The sequence below is a fragment of the Mandrillus leucophaeus genome, unplaced genomic scaffold (assembly GCF_000951045.1).
Source record: "Mandrillus leucophaeus isolate KB7577 unplaced genomic scaffold, Mleu.le_1.0 Scaffold453, whole genome shotgun sequence".
Taxonomy (NCBI): domain Eukaryota; kingdom Metazoa; phylum Chordata; class Mammalia; order Primates; family Cercopithecidae; genus Mandrillus; species Mandrillus leucophaeus.
Genome location: NW_012104843.1, coordinates 1172653 through 1189937, shown reverse-complemented (window position 1 = coordinate 1189937; position 17285 = coordinate 1172653). Strand labels below are relative to the sequence as shown.

The window sequence follows — 17285 nt, the reverse complement described above, 5'->3', positions numbered from 1 at the left end:
CCTTTATGATAATTTAAAGCAGTCAATTATGCTCCAAGTCCTTTCAAAACACATACGTCTGCAGTACATACAGATTATGCATAGGACCCCAGTGTAGTATAAATGCTAACATAAAGATCATAAAATACAACCTCTCCACATTATAAATGTGATAAAGAATTAAGGCATGTGCTCTAATAAAAAATTAATCATGTCATTATCAATAATTTTTTTCTTGCTAAATGTATAAGAGATTTGGGGGAAATTAAGATGGCCTGGGGTCTCTTTAAGAATTGTTCAAAGGAGATTTAGTAGATGTCTTCCTTTCCTAGGAGATACTGCTGCAGAATGCAGAGGCATCCTCACACATGCCAGGGGCTGGAGGACCACGCTCACAGCTGTAGCTGGTGCTCAGACAAGGACTCAGACTAATAACAATCATGTTTTTCCCATAGCAAACCCCCTCTGACAGGGGGTCAGATGACCTGTCAGATCCCTAGAACAAGGAAGCTGGTCAAGCCCCTCACAGATAGACATACAAAACACAGCCTGGAATGGTTCTGTGATTCTTCCCCATGTTAGATGGCTCATCAGAGGGACAGCAGGGCTAGGCCACAGGTCCCCAGTTGAAATCTCCAGCTCTTTTCCTTCATTTTCCCGGCCTCCTCAGTGTATTCAAAGCTACACAAGAAGCCATCTACAAAGATTTCAAAAACAAGCCTAGAGGAAGCTGAGGAGTACTGTTAGCACACTCACTTTTCACAGCCAAGGGGCCTCCCTGACACCTTCCAGAAACCCATCACAACACTTTAAGAGTCACTGGATAACTCTACGAACAACCACCTCCATCTGCCCGCACATTTTAGAGGAGCTTCTGAACCTCTCATGCAGAATTGCTCCCGCAGTTCTGTTCTATACCCTTCCGCCGCTGCCTTAGGGTTCAAGCACACGGAAAGTGCTGAATCAGAGTTTAAGGGCAGCAGAACTTGAGGTTTAGGTATTAATTACAAAATCTCTGGGGCCTAAACATCTGCAAGGAAGGGACTGAATATATTATAATAAAAAAGACACTGCATTGCTGGTATGTTCCTGTTCTATGCACACTGCGATGTGATCCAAAGTATTTAACATCTGCAGTCTAATAGGGAAGGTACTCCTCATGCCCTTTTAACGTTCATAATTTAAAAAGGTTTTTAATGGCTTAATGTATTCAAAATTCATTAAAACATGTTGCCCTTTGGCAGAGCTGTTTTAGAATTAGAACACCTTTAATTTTTTTCCCTGGTAAATAAACTTAAATTAAAAATAAATTATGCTCCACTCAATGAGGTCTTTGGCCTTTCTTCCTTCCAAATAACAGCCATTGTTAGATTAGCTCCCACATGGTCCCAGGTACCCGAGGGTCAGCCCCGTAAGTCCAGATACTTATTGCAATGCCAGTGACAATTCTGTACAGAAAAGACAAATACTACTAGGTTTGATTTAAGAGAAAACAAATCAGGTTTTGGCAGGGTTTAATTTCAGATTATTCCCATTTCAACCAGAATTATTTCCTTTTTCCCCACAAAAAGAAACTAAAAATAATAAACAAATAGCGAGGTCAGCCTTCAGCTGAATGCAGGCATGGTGCCGTCGGGCTTCATGTAATGCCCCCTTGCCAAGAAACCTGTCACTACTCATTTCCAACATGAGAATCTCATTCACATATATTTAAAATGAGTCACTCTAGTGTTACCACTAGGCAAACACAGCGAATTAATATTTCAAAACCAATATGAACCTAAATTTAGTGACATTTAGACTGGACCGAGTATGACAGACAGGGCGTGCCACTACATAAGGCACAGCGAGAGATGATCTCAGGGCATAAGATAAAAGAAAACACAACACCGTAAATTTGTAGTTAGTACAAAATTTCCACAGTCAGGAATGTTGGGTCCTTACTGTGGAGGAACACTAATCCTTTGTTTATCCTCCATATGTATACATACGTTGCCTGCATATTCCCTCCCTCCAATAACCCCAAATATGTGTTTGTTTATGTATGTTGCTTGTTCATAGAAGAACAAGGCAAGGATACAAGAAAGCTACACAAATGCATCTGTTTAAGTGCAACAGCACGACTGTCATCACAAAAAAATAGGAGATTCACAAAACTGCATACCACAATGGGATAAGCAGACACGAACAAAGACTGAGAGGTGAAATGACTCCAAATAGTGGCAAGTATGTCCAATATCTTCTGTCACTGAAAATACTGCAGATAAGATAGCTATAACTGCATGTTATCAAAGCACCTAAATACAACAAAATACATTTTAATGTAATACATATTCCAAGTTTTTATTACAGTTATGTAAAAAGCTCTAACTAGGCATATACCAGGCAGACAAATATGTAACTCTATGCAGACAGATATTAAAACTCACTCACTCTTAATCATTACAAAGATGCAAGTTATAAAAACACTATCGCTTTTATAAAACATCGCATTTATAAGAATATGTATACTTCTTACACATCACATTTATTAAAGACTTCTAATACATCACTCCTATTCCCAGCAAGCAGCAGGCTGGCTGTGGATGGGATGGCTCTGCCATTCCGACAGAACGTTTCTAGGATACCTGATCGTACTTGGACTCCTCAGGAACCCAGCAGTACATGGCTTTACTAGTAAACATCTCCCTAGATCATAAAGAAGGTGCATTTTTAAACTAAAAGCAAAGTCAGTGCTTACAGTCTCCAAGTAGTTCACAAAGAATTATATGAAACACATACACACAATTCAATTATCAGCGTAATTAAAAAGGTGCAATCGCACACGTGATGACAAGGATAAACCTGGAGAGCATTATGCTACGTGGAATAAGCCAGTCACAGAAAGACAAATACTGCATGATTCCACTCATAGCAGACATGTGAATAGTCAAATCCATAGAGACAAAAAGGAGACTGGTGGTTGCCAGGGTTATGGGGAAGGGGAGTGGAGAGTTAGCGTTTAGTGGATGCAGTGTTTCAGTTTGGGAAGATGTAAAGATTCTGAATAAAACTAGTATTTGATAGCACAACAGGGTGACAGAAGTCAATAATAATTGTACATTTAAAAATAACAAAGAATGTAATTGGATTGTTTGTAACACAAAGGATAAATACTTCAGGTGATGGATACCCCATTTACCCTGATGTGACTATTACACATCGCATGCCCGTATCAAAATATCTCACGTAGCTCATAAATATATATGCCTACTATGTACCCATATATTAAAAACAGATTCTGGAGATTGGCTGAATGTACTTAACATGATCGAACTGTATACTTAAAACTGGTTAAGATGGTAAATTTTGTTACTAAACACAGTAAAATTAATAAAAAATATCATCTCCTACTTCTCTATTCTCTATTCCTTCCTCTATTTTTCTTCATAACATTTATCATTTATCTGACACTGCATATTGTATACACGTGTTGTGTGTGGGTGTGTGTGTAATATGTATGTATTAGAGACGGGGTTTTACTCTGTCAATGCTGGAGTGCGGTGGTGTGATTACAGCTCACGGGAATCTCCAACTCCTGGGCTCAAGTTATCCTCTTATCTCAGCCTTCCGAGTAGCTGGGACTACAAGTGTATGCCACAGTGCCCAGCTAATTATTTTTAATTTAATTTTTTGTAGCAATGGAGTCTTGCTAAGTTTCCCAGGCTGTCCTCAAACTCCTAGTATCAAACAGTCCTCCTGCCTTGGCCACACGTATATATATATATATGTTACCTATATACTCCCTTTCTCCAATACCCCAAAATACGTAAGTCCTGAAGGCAGAAATCTTGTCACTCTACTGGCAGGGCCTGGAATAGTGCCTGGGAAATATGGATGCTCAATATGTATTTTATGGATAATTTTTTAAGGCACAATCATTATTTTTTCAAATATTTTTAGGTATATTAATTCTAAAGAACACATTTTAGTTAAGCTTTGTTTCACTCTCACCAATCTTAATTGCTTAGTCATTAGTTTATAATAATCCTTCGTTAGCTCCTGAGGCCAGTTATTAGCAAGTTACTTAACCACAGTTAACCAATAACCAGAACACATAAAAAGAAGTATCTCCAAATAACACATAAGAAGTCCACTGTGAAAATTAATCTAACAACATCACCCATTTCTCTGTTTCAAGTAGCTACTATTCAATGGCTTGTGATATATAGTCTGCACATAATTTGAGAATATAGGATACATTAGAAATCACAAACTAAATTGCATTTTGTTTAACTGGATGCTGAAGTAATTTTAACTCTCTAAAGTTGCCCAACTATAGCTGAACTGCAAAGTTGGAAAATAATTGGATATGTATATAAAGCTTGACGGACGCTTCTGACTATAATCACTTTTTACAATAACCCATATTGACAGAGCATTTTATCATTGTGAAAAATGTCTTTACAGATAAAATCTCAGCTGATCTTCAAAACCACCTCTGATACAGTCAGGGCAGCTGCTGCTGCCCCAAATTAGAGATGAAGATGTGGAATCAGGGAAGCTATGTGATTGGATCAAGGTCTTGCATGGAGAGCTTGTGCATATATTTGGAAATAATTTTCAGAAGCATAAGAAGCAAGAATTTTGGAGTTGTGTTACTATACAATCCTTGCAGAAATCCAACCAGGTAATGAGATTGTGTCTACAAGCCACACAGGAAAATCAATTCCATTTCACAGATGATGGGCAATAAATAGTGATCTTGCCATTTTAATACAAGAAGCTAAATACAGTTTCATGGGTGTCACCAAAAAATGATAGGACAGGTGTCACTGATGCAGCACAGAAATGAAAACAGAGCTTGGCCAAAATAAACAGATTTAACAGATGAGAACATAATGCACAACTGCAAGGAATTCTATCAGCTCACATTAGAAACCATGGTTCTCAGATTTTACATTTCCCAGATAAGCAATATTTCTAAAACATTGGGTAATGAGGTTGCCAGTGTCTAATTCTTCTGAATGAAAACATTAAAAGACAAAAATTTATCAAATGATAGTTAACTCTGATTGACTATGTGCTATATGTGAGAGTTTGTTCTAGGCAACTGATATTCATTAGCTCATTAAGGCTCAGAACAAAACAATGAAATACATATTATTATTATCATCACCTCTGTTTTATAGATAAGGCAACTCAGGCCCAGAGAGGGTTAGCAGTTTTTCTCTAGTCCTGTGTCTAGTGCCAGGCAGAGCCTAAACTAAAACCTAGGTGGCTGCTCCCAGAGCCTATGTTCTCAACCACTGACTCTGGCTCTAGCACTATTATTTCATGAATTGATGTGACATTTTAACACAAAACTCAAGCAGGAAATCTCAGAGTGAGTCAGTCCTTCAAATTTATTCTACTTCACTGTAGTAAAAACTTATACGTTCTCCCCCTTTGCTCAGATTTTTGGAAACGTAATAGCAGACCTTCACTGCCCAAAGAATAGTACTTGATAAGCATGATTATGGAGTATTTAGACAAGGATGAAATAAAAATGAAACTGAAAGACTTTCAGGGTAGAAATATCTGGTGGATCATCTCATCAGAAAGAAAGCAAGAAATGAATCATAGAATTTCATACTGAAGAGATCTTCAAGGTCAACCAGCTCAATCCTCTTCTGAATATAGAAATCACTTTCTACCATGTCAGGTTATGCTTGAACAAATCAGCCACAAGAAACTCACTCAGCTCTTGTTGAGTTTACACAGGTACCCTTTCCTCCCCATCCCCTTTCTCAGTTCCTTCCACCATTCCTCATTAGTTGCAAAAGGTTCCATACCCTTTCCTATCCTGATTGCCCTCCCCATGGGCAAAATCTATTTTGTGCTGTCTCTCTTAAAAAGCAGGAACTAGAAATAAATGTGAGAAATATGGGAAGTCTAAACAGCACTGGTAGATTAAGGCTATCACCTCCTTCAATATGGGCATTTTGCTTTCCTGATGCAACCTAAGATTATTTTAGGATTTTTTTTTTTTTTTTTGCAGAGGATGGTGAGGCACTAACATCACAGGGATAATTAATACAAGATGGATGATATTGCAGATTCATTTGCATTGAAGCCAAATCCTCAATCTCTTCTTCATACATATTGCTGCTAAATTGTATTACTCTAATTCGAAGCCAGTACTCTTGGCTTTTCTGAACCATACAGGAAGGATTTAGATTTATTCCTATTACGTATCACCCTATTAGATTCATCAACCATTTGCCGCTGGCCAAGGAGGTTTTCCACTTATCGCTGCAGAATGCTCCTCGTCTCTCCCAGGTTTATGAAATCCATGACTCGCTCTTTAGGTGCTCTAAATGCTCACAAACCATCGGAATAACACTTTGGGACTGATGCCAATAATTTACAGCATCTTTTTCCCTTTAACTTGCTCCTGCTTCCCAAAATTCCACACAGATCATAAACAGTGATTACTGATATTACCTGCAGATTTTCTCAAAACCCCAGGTGAAGAAGGGTGAACTATATTTCTTTCTATAGCAAAAAGTCTCATTTGACTTCACTTTCCTCACCTTTCACTTTCCTCACCCACCAAACATGCCTCACTCTCTTCTTTCTAACTTTGACCCTTTCACCTAACATATCTCCCTCTATTTTCCGAGGGTGACTCCATGCCAGCGCAGGGCACAACCAGACCATGCATCACGAAGAACACCAACTGCAGGCTGCAAACAATGAAGAGGAAAGGGGACATCATCATTAGGTTTCTTGGCTTAGGTGAGGTTTCATACATCGAGGCACAGTGTAGGCCTACAAATATCAATTCAAAATTGGTTTTCATTTCTTAAAAATAACTGTCAATCTATTATGAAAAGTTATTTTGTTTCTTTGAGCATTATCCATTTACACATCATGCAGCAATATCAAAAGGCTTCCTGAAAACACAGACACATGCATTATAATCAGTGGAAATATATACAGCAATGTGTCAATAGCTGAGATGTACAGACACAAAACCAAAAGAAAAGGCAAAAATGTGTTTAAAAAAAAAGAACAGGACTAGAAACATTATATAGGTGGGGCTGCTAGTGACTAAAATTGAAACAGATCACATTCTCTCTCCAAGCTAAACAATGAAAATCTCTTTTTTTTTTTTTGAGATGGAGTCTTGCTCTGTCGCCCAGCCTGGAGTGCAGTGGTGCGATCTCAGCTCACTGCAAGCTCCGCCTCCCAGGTTCATGCCATTCTCCTGCCTCAGCCTCCCGAGTAGCTGGGACTACAGGCGCCTGCCACCACGTCTGGCTAATTTTTTGTATTTTTAGTAGAGACAGGGTTTTACCATGTTAGCCAGGATGGTCTCGATCTCCTGACCTCATGATCCACCCGCCTCAGCCTCCCGAAGTGCTGGGATTACAGGCGTGAGTCACTGCACCCGGCCTAAACAATGAAATTCTAACCTGTTTTTGGAGAGAGAGAGAAACCATACATTGCCATGCCCGAAACAGAAATTCTTAACACTAAAGTGAAATAACACTAAACTTACTTCTTACAGAGTGAGCTTGGAAGTGGAAAGGAGCTCACGTAGGCTTTACTTTCACCATCTGTATTATGGGGATCAAAGAACCTGCCCTGGAGAATTCATAAGGCAGTGGTAATATAACAGATTTGAAACTAATGCCTATCGTGTAAAATGACAGAGGCAGTATTATCCACAGCTATTGTTTGCATTGCAACAAATGATAAGATAAAACTGTTTTACAACAATGACAGAATTTATTCAACTAAATAGAGGAGACGACGACGTTTGAAGAAGACAGGAAGAGAAAGGATTGGGAAATTCTCCTTTCTCCTTAGAGTCACCACTCAGGGCTGTGGGAAATCACCAGTTCAAAACAGCAGGTCTTATTCCAGGGACCAGACTACCTACACAAAGGTGCCAGGAGGATACAGATGTGGGGTCTGAGAAACAGACGAAAGATGTACAAAATAGCGAAGTACACAGTCTGCTAACCCAGGCCAGTCCTTGCACTCAATAGGATGTATCCCCAGAAGAAAAAAGTACCTGTTCCCTTTTCTAACAAAAGTCTTTTTTAAAATACAGAATTTTCCATGAGCATCGAACTTGTGGAAATAGTATAATACAAATTATGAAGAAAAAATTTAAAAACAAGCTACAATGGTTAAGGTTTAATAATTTATCTTACTCCTACCAGGTAGAGTCTGACTACGCTAAGCAGTTTTAAAACTTAAGAAAGAAATGAAACATTGATAAATGTATTCTTATCTAATGCTATCTGAATAATTAACTAACACCATAACAGTTTATGGAATCTCTTCATCTCAGCACACAATTCAACACAGAAATTTCTCATTTACAAGATAAAAGAACACTTCAGTATCCCAATATACTGTCTCTCTCTGCTTCCTACCAGAGAGTAGTCATATGAAACAACACTACAACCTCGATTTGGGTAGTTTCTTCAGGTTTTGATTTTTGGAAGATTTTACACTTCTCTCTCCATTAACCCTACTTTTATTTAAGTTGCGGAACGGGTTTAGCACAATTAGAAATTTATAATCTAAGAAACTAAAGACTGCACCCAGCACATAAATCACTCTTGCTTATGACACAAATGGGCCCAACTCATTAGACAGCAGACCTTCCATTAAACACCCATCAATGAAAACACATCTTTAAGGCTATCTCTAAGATGGAATCTGTTATTCCAGAGCCCCTCCAGGCTGCAAGCACATTAACTGTGAACATAAAACAAAGGGGCCCAAATAAGAAAGTCTGACCTATTAGAGGACACCATTAGAGTAGACAGTTTCTATAAACTTCACGGACAATTCCTATATGAACTATGTGGTACTCAGAGTAAGAAGTAAATTAACAATAGGAAAAAGGGTGGGGGCAGGCTGAGAAACACCAAGCCTGGAGGTTACTGGTCTCCAAGTTCACAAGCTGTTAGCTGACTATTCACAGGCTAAGGGCATTTTCTGTTCATACACAGGTTTTGATAGAGCTAGGGGAAGCGTGCTAGTCATCTGATCAACCCCAGTGCTGCCAGTTAACACCCGAGAGACAATGACAATTAGTTGTAGGGTTCCTTATACTCACCAGCACACTTTGTTCTCGTCCTGAGAGCTGGCCCAGGAGAGCCAGTGCCACCCTCCCCTGGCCTCGTCAGAAGCACACTAATCTCATATTCTGTATCGGGGTCAAGGTGTCCAATTTTATAGCTCGTGGAATCCACTGGCTGCCGGTCATTCCAGCTCCCACTGGCCGTGCAGTACTCCACCTCTCGGGCCACAATGGGCCCATCGCCATTGATGGAGTTGGCGTTGAGCTGTATCCACAGGTAGGTGGCTCCTACAGAGGCGAGCTGAGGTGGGGCAATAGGAACAGGTGGTTCTGAAAGGCAAATCAGAAAACTGTCTTTCAGATGCTTTGTCTTCAGTCTTAAAAGAGCTAAACATGCATCAATTATTAAAATGTAGAAGATAATAAATTTTGGGAATAAATTGATAAGAACAATTTTGTTTGGGTTAATAAGAAAAAACATGTTGATAAAGATTTTCACTGCATTCAAAGTTGTGAAATAAACCATCTTTGAACACATAAGCTTATTCAAGTAGGCATAACCCGAATTTGTTTTAGGACACCAACCACTGTGCATAGCATATGCAAATTAGCATATCTGTTACTTTTTGTCATGGTGAATTAATACAGAAAATATTCTCAAGACAAAAACTCATTAAAGTGATGCCTGTTTTAGGATACTAATTACAGTATCTTGAGAGTGAGTCAGTTACACAGATATCAAAGGATTTTTTTTTTCTCACTAAAGTTAACTGGTAAAAGTTCTCTCAAGTAGTAGTATTTAAGCTCTAGGAAGCATTCATTGTCAATCTCCTTATTGAGAATGTCTTCAAAATCATTAAAGGTATTAGTTTCTATATCATTAAATTGTTCCCTTATATTTATATTCCAAAGGTATCACCACTTTAAAAACATGGCTGAAATTATAGTTTATCTCATCAAAAATACATTTCCAGGATGACTCGTTTTCCCAAAATAACTATCACAATAAACTCATTCTGCTACAGGAGAATCAAGCATTCTGGATAATGAAGTCCACCATTGCTGCCATTCAGGAAACTTCCAGTAGTAAGTCTTACTAAAGCAGTGAATAGAAGGGAAAGCTCTGAAGCAAAAAACATACCATGTCCAGCTTGATAAAACTAAGAAATCACTAGCAAACACACTTTACAACCCAAGAAAGTCCCTCTCATTGTTTAAAATCTGAGACTGACTCTTTTTCTATATCACTGTCAATCTTATCATAAATAGTATTCCCAGTATATTAGTTAGATGCCTGTTGAAAGGCTCTCTAGGCACCAAATGAAGGTATTCCACATGCCGCTGTCACTGTGGGTGACATCACACATGATAAATGAGATAATTGTACAAAACAACATATTTCTATCTGAATAAATCTCCCTCTCAGAAAAAAATAAATCTAGTGATTTTTTTCAAAGACTGTATCTATGGGTGGTTTGTGCCTTTTTGGCGTGTTCTGTTTTTAACTCCTCATTTTGCTCATACAAATGCAAGGAAAAATAAAATCCGCTCTATCCTATTACTGGAATATGCTGGCTTGCTTGCTGAAATTTCTGCTACCCTCTTGCATCCTCTTGCATGGCAGACACAGCTAATCGATCACAGCCATGTTTCCTGCTGAAGAGGACCTCAGGGAAGCTAGCACCATGTGAGGTTTGCACCTGAGATGATACCGGGTTAATTCCTAGACCAGCTAAAACCAGCAAACACTGGTTCCCTTTGTTAGGTTGGTTGTCTTAGTTCTTGTTTATATTCAAGGTGGGATAAGTCATACTGACTTTTTTAAATTGCTGGGGAAATCTCATTCGACTAAGTCAAAATAAGACACAAACTGTGAATGAATTTTACTTCAGAGTAAAACATAATGTAAATTTACTAAAATATTGTTCCTGTTGTTTATAAACTGAAACTTTGTGCTGGTTTTTCATTTCCTTAAACAGCTCTGCCTTAACTCACAATGATTTAACATCAATTCATATCATTAGGCGATTCCTTGAACCGAGACATGAAATGGGCCTTTATGGTACATCCTAAGGCATTTATGTAGCCAGGCTGAAAGAGCAGTTAATTACTTTCGAGTTGCAAATGCTAGCAAGGGTTGCTGAACTGCCATTCAAAATAAAACTCAGGGACAAAGTCACAAAGGGTCATGAGTACACTCACTCATTTAAGACATTGTTACTAGTATCCTAAATTAGATGGGACTTAAATGCATTTGTTTCCTGATAATATTTTCTATATTAATTCTCCATTAAGAAAAATACCAGATATACTAAATCAAATGAAGGATTCAACTAGAACCTGGAAATAATTGGGACAGACATTCAAAAGGACTTTTGGTTTACAGAAGAATCAGCACAAGAATAAGGCAACATTTAAATTTTCATTTTTAGACAGAATCTTGCTCTGTCGCCCAGGCTGCAGTGCAGTGGTGCCACCGTGGCTCACTGCAGCCTCCACCTACCAGGTTCAAGTGATTCTCCAGCCTCAGCCTCCTGAGTAGCTGGGATTACAGGTGTGTGCCACCACAGCTGGTTAATTTTTGTATTTCTAGTAGAAATGGAGTTTTACCATGTTGGCCAGGCTGGTCTCGAACTCCTGACCTCAAGTGATCTGCCAGCCTCGGCCTCCCAAAGTGCTGGGATTATAGGCGTGAGCCACTACGCCCGGCCAACATTTAAATTTTCAACAAATTTTCCCAAAGGGAAAGGATGAAAGAGGTAAAGAAGGAAGGAGGGAGGAGAGAAGAATTTTAATCTGTACAAAGTGATAAAAAGCAATTTAAAATATTTCTTAATTCAAGTGAAAGAACACCATAAAACTATTCTAAATCAAGCCAGTAATGAGAGTACTTACATGCACACGGACATATATCTAACTGATATGCATATGTAAATGCCTGATACATCAATAAATATGTCAGTATCATATTTAACTGTATGAAATATGTTTACGAATGAAATACAGAAATGTAACTAAGTAGGGTATTGATATATATGCATATAAACATGCATTGTAGAGATTATATGAAATACTTTTATGTCCTTGGTTACCAAAAGTAGCTAGACATGAAGAAAGATGACAGTGATGGTTAGTCAATTAAAGGACTTGGTCTTTATTTGGGAGGCTGGCCACAAATCAGTGTGTGACCTTAAAAAGTTAAAACTCTATGGACTTTAGTTTCTCCCATTTGTAAAACATTAGCACTCCAAATATTATATGATATATAAAGAAGTGTTAAATTATAGACAAGTGGCCTAAAACCGTTAGTGTATATTTTAAAGTAATTGCTTCAAGGTAGTAACTTTACAAAACTAGTAGTATCTAGCATGCTATCTCATTAAAAAAATATATGTATATACAAAATATGGCCATAAAATTATAACTGGAGAAGAAGTTAAATTTCATATTTGAGTCCTAACTGCATGCAAATTGTCACGAGCTGTGGCAGTGCGCAGAAATGGAAATAAGTCCCTGGAAATGTTTATCACGTGAGCCAAGATACTACTACACTGTCGTAAGGCAGGAAAATATGGTGCACAAACATGAATACGAACCCATTCATTCTTTCTATTTATGTTAGCTCTGGTAGACTAGAAATTTATAATTCACTTATAACTTCCCACAAATTAACTTTTCCACAAAGGAATTTTTAGAGATACTACTAGATTTGCATCCCACTAATCAATAACATGGGTAGTGGCAGGTCACAGTGAAGCAGTATAGCAACTGAAAGAAAAGGAAAAATACTCACAAACAAATGAACCAAGATGAAAATTAAATAATGGGAGTAATAATGATGATGATGAGAATGATGAACTCTAAAATGACAAAACAGTTTGTAGGCAAACTAGTGTCCTTTTTGTGCATCATGATGTCTCACTTGCCAGAGCACTTTCAAGAGGGTAGGGTGTGTACCACAGGGAAGAATCTTAGTTTTGTTACAGACTTTAAACCTAAATATTAGGCTGGTTCAAGTAGCACCACAAATAAAAACATGTTAAGAATCTGCTGGGACAAATACATTATCCGAGTAGGTATCTTAATGTGCACTTCCTTATGCCGAACATCAGTCACCGCTGCAGACGATCAATTCTCGAGGTGGCCTCACTGGGGTGCACTGTCCCCCATAAGCTACATGTGAGTAACTAACATTGGCAGTGGTGATCTCACAACAGAGGACATGGCTGACTCAGCTGGAGGTTTTGTAACAGAGGCTGTGTCCCTGGATATTCTGACTCAATATGGGTGTGGCAAGAGGGGGAAGGAGACAATAGGTGGGCAGGTATTTATATTTTCAAAAAGTTAGAAACGTAGTTCTCACATCCATTCTCCAGTGAAGACCACTGACAGACTGGATCAGAGAGAAGTTTATCCCTGTCCTCCTCTCCCTTCCCATCAAGGGCCTGTCAAGCATCCACCGCTCACTATGTACACTGTTCTAAGTGTCGTATATATAATATACACTTTGCATTTGATCTTCCTCATAGCCCTATAAGGTAGATAACATTATTATCTGATATCTACCTTACACACAAGGAAACAGCAGCATAGACAGGGCAAGCCATTGGCCCACATCCACATACCTAGTTCTGGGATTTGATTCCAGCAATCTTTAAAGTTGCCTATCTTGAGAAATGTGCAGATAAAAGCAATACCACATAAGAAACAATTTTTGTTTAAGAGACAGGGTCTCACTCTGTACCGGTTGGTTGGAGTGCAGGGGCACAATCACAGCTCACTGCAGCCTAGAACTCCTGGGCTCAGGTAATCCTCCCACCTCAGCCTCCTAAGTAGTTGGGAGCATAGGCAGTGCCACCACACCTGGCTAACTTTTTTTATTTTTAAAATTTTTTTTGGGGTTGGGTTTTCGTTTTTTTGCCCGGGTTGTTTTGGACTTTTTGGCTTCGGTTTCCCAAGTTGTGGGGTTTTTTTTTTTGGAAGGTTCATTTTATGTGCCATATTTAACAAATGCAGGGAAAACTTTTCTTAAAGCAGGCCTCATTCTGTTTTTCTAGGAAAAATAGCAATGGCTTGCCACAGGTTGTCTAAAAATGCCTCATGGTACACCTCGAAGTCGAAATTATCCTGTCTGGGACCAAAAATTGTCTTGGTGGCTTAATGCTATAAATTCCTCAGCCTACAAAAAACCCATTAAACCAGCTAAAAGAAACTTATTTCCCCTTTCTATTTTCCCTCATCCCCCACCTTCTTAAATATAATGACTCAATTTTTCAGTCATGCAAAATATAGTAATAGAACCTAACTGGAACATTATGAATGTTAACACAGTATTATCAATATGGCTTGTGTGATATGACTGAGCATTTTTATACTGATACTGCTTCATTTTATTAACCACCCTGCTATCATAAACACCCTGGCTGATGAATATTTGCGTTTTAAGTGATTTTCTATGAGTAAAAAATTCTATTTCTTAGAAAAAATTTATAGGTTGTAATCTCTGTATATAGAGCCGGCAGAAGACTTTGCCAAGAACACATTCATTGTTTCGTATGCAACTAAATCAACATAGATAAAATACATTTTTCAAAAATATTGTTCACATGCAAAATCTGTACTTAAAATGCAATCCATCAGAATAGCCTGTCATCAAACCACTGTTCAGAAACAGACAAGGGTAAGTTTGAGCTTTAAAGGGATAATGAACTAACAGCCACCTAACATACCTACTTTAGAAGAACATTCTGGGGTATAAAAACACATTAAATACCTTTAACTACCAACTCTGCATAGTTTGATATCCCAACACCTCCTTCGGTGCGAATCATGCAGCGGTACTTTCCGGCATCTCGTTTGGTGGTATTCACAACATTAAATGAAGCAATGAAGCGTCGGGAGTTGGTCACCTTGATTTCCTTCAGAGGAGCATCTCGTACATCAATGCCCTGTATCAAGGGGGATGAGGAGGACAAAAAAAAGGCAATATAAGCTGTCAGAGCAAAACAGTCAGACACCCAATGGCATATTACCTATGCTATTTTCACGCAGATCTTAGTGCAGTTGTTTATTACCCATAGGCAGTTGTGCCAGGATAACAGCTGAGCAGGAAACTAAAATTCTGCCATGACCAACACTTTAAAGACTGAGCGATGCAAAATTAAGTGTGAAGAAATTTTTGGTTTTGCCTCTTCAAAATAGTAATTATGTTGAATTAGTGCAACGGGGGAGTAAAAATACAGAAATCTTGTTACTTTGTTCTCAAGCTATCAACATTTGGTCTTAGAACACTTTCCCATTTCCTTGTTCTCAAACTATCAACATTTGGTCTTATAGCACTTTCTCTTATTTTTATGCCTGACTAGGAAATAAAAGTAGCTCACCCACTACCCTATTACTGACCTCATTTTATAAATGAAATAATAAACATGTTATTAAGAATAACATTCAAATATAAGTTAGGTTTTAGAGTACTCCCTATTGAACAGGACTAAAACAATAGCTCGACCCTTTTGACATTCTTCCTGGATATACAAAACTAAGCAGAAGTAGGTGCCTAGTAACTATTAAATGGCATTCCCGTGTAACAAGAGAGGTTCCTCTCTATATCCCGTATCCCCAGGACCACATAAAGAAGGTTCCGCAGCTGGGGCAGTTTGGTCTTTTATTATCCCTATATATTAAGTAACCCTTTTAGTTATGCACACTTGGAAATCCATTTTATGCTTCCAATAGTTTAAAGCCTCAAAAGCAGGTTAGAGATTTTAGTTGTCTCTCTTGTGCGTGCCCTCGCTCTCATGCTCTCTCTTCTCTCTCTCTCTCTATATATATATATATAAAGTTTCTCACACCAACAGTCCTCCATAGACAAATATGAATATCCAGCCCTGAAAGCTGAAAACATGTGTGTGTGTGTGTATTTCATAATCAGGAAAAAAGGCTATCTTTAACATGTTATTTATAAGTATTAGTAAAAAAACAATGGACAAAGACCTCAAGGCTAATACATGATTATTATGCCAAGCATAATGCCCAAGCACTAGTCCATTATTCACCCAGCAACCACTCTTGGCATTCCAACCAGGTGCTATCACTATGTCAAGACAGCATGATTACAATGGTACACAAAAGAAAAGTGGTGGCTGGGTTTATGGGCCTGCAGTTGTTTGGGGCGTATAGGTTTAGAGTGAATACATAATCACAAACGATGGCCTGGGTGGTTTAGGAAAGATGAGCTGGCTCGTAGAAACCCCGTTGCAGACCAACTGCAGATATAGTGGATGTGGGAGGCTAGTCTGAGGAAGTGACATGTGAGTTGAGATCTGAAGGGTAAACAGAAGCTAACCAGGCAAAGGGAAAGGGTGGGAGGGGAAGAGCATTCTAGTTACAGGAAACGCTATAGGAAGCTCAAGATGGTGAGAAAGAGATGGAGGCTCTGGATGAAGTTAAGGCAGCCAATGGAGCTAGAGAGGTGGGCAAGCACCTGTGTACTCAGGGACTTGCAGGCTATATTAAAATGTTTATATTCATAGCTACGAAAATGCCAGCCTACAAAGGAATAGAACTCATCTGTATTACCCAGTGATTTATATTATGCAAAGTCCTTTAAAGGTTTTTATCTATGATATTTTCATTGGCTGAATCTCCTAAGGGACACAAGTTTGGGAGTTAGCCTGACCAGCGTGCCAAACCCATAGTGATCATCCAGAGTGGGTAACCTTCATAGAGCCTCACTTACTAATCTGTAAAGAGGAGATGATACCACTCACTGTCAGGGCTGCTGGGAGAACTCACAGGCACATGCAAGGACACAGGCATAACGACTGGCACCATGCAGCCCTGCCCGAGCATTGGAACACCTGAGGGATGAATTCAAGGAGAAAGGCAGAGTGGCTATCAAAGTACCACCTTTATTACTGATAAACCTGAGACCGAGGAGTATGACTTAAGAGTGCAGGAACAATAGGCTTGCTATTCCTGAAGCACAGAATTAAACAGACTCACCAACCCAGTCCCAGGCCACACTAGAAAACCACGAGGCCTCCCATATGTTGAGTGCTGCTGTAAAACTCACACGATGGAGGGACAGGGTTCCCATAGGCAGTCAGCTCCCCAAAGAAGGGGCTGGGCTAGGCATGCTCAGCCCTTCCTCCCAGGCAGCTTCAGCTTGGGCAGTGAGAAGGCAGACAGGAGTGCTGCAATAGTACAGTTCCTGCCACTTGGAAGGAAACATCAGGAG

The 17285-nt window shown here is 38.9% G+C and overlaps 1 protein-coding gene across 3 annotated transcripts in view; it reads right to left on the bottom strand.

Moving 5' to 3' along the window:
* The window catches only part of PTPRM (protein tyrosine phosphatase, receptor type, M), a 704023-nt gene that overhangs the window by 467650 nt on the left and 219088 nt on the right, over window positions 1-17285 (bottom strand). For all 3 annotated transcript variants that reach the window (XM_011994359.1, XM_011994360.1, XM_011994361.1), the window contains 2 exons: window positions 14820-14994; window positions 9083-9376 (listed from right to left, as the gene is read on the bottom strand). In XM_011994359.1, coding sequence (XP_011849749.1) covers window positions 9083-9376; window positions 14820-14994 — 469 coding nt within the window. The remainder of the gene's footprint in view (window positions 1-9082; window positions 9377-14819; window positions 14995-17285) is intronic.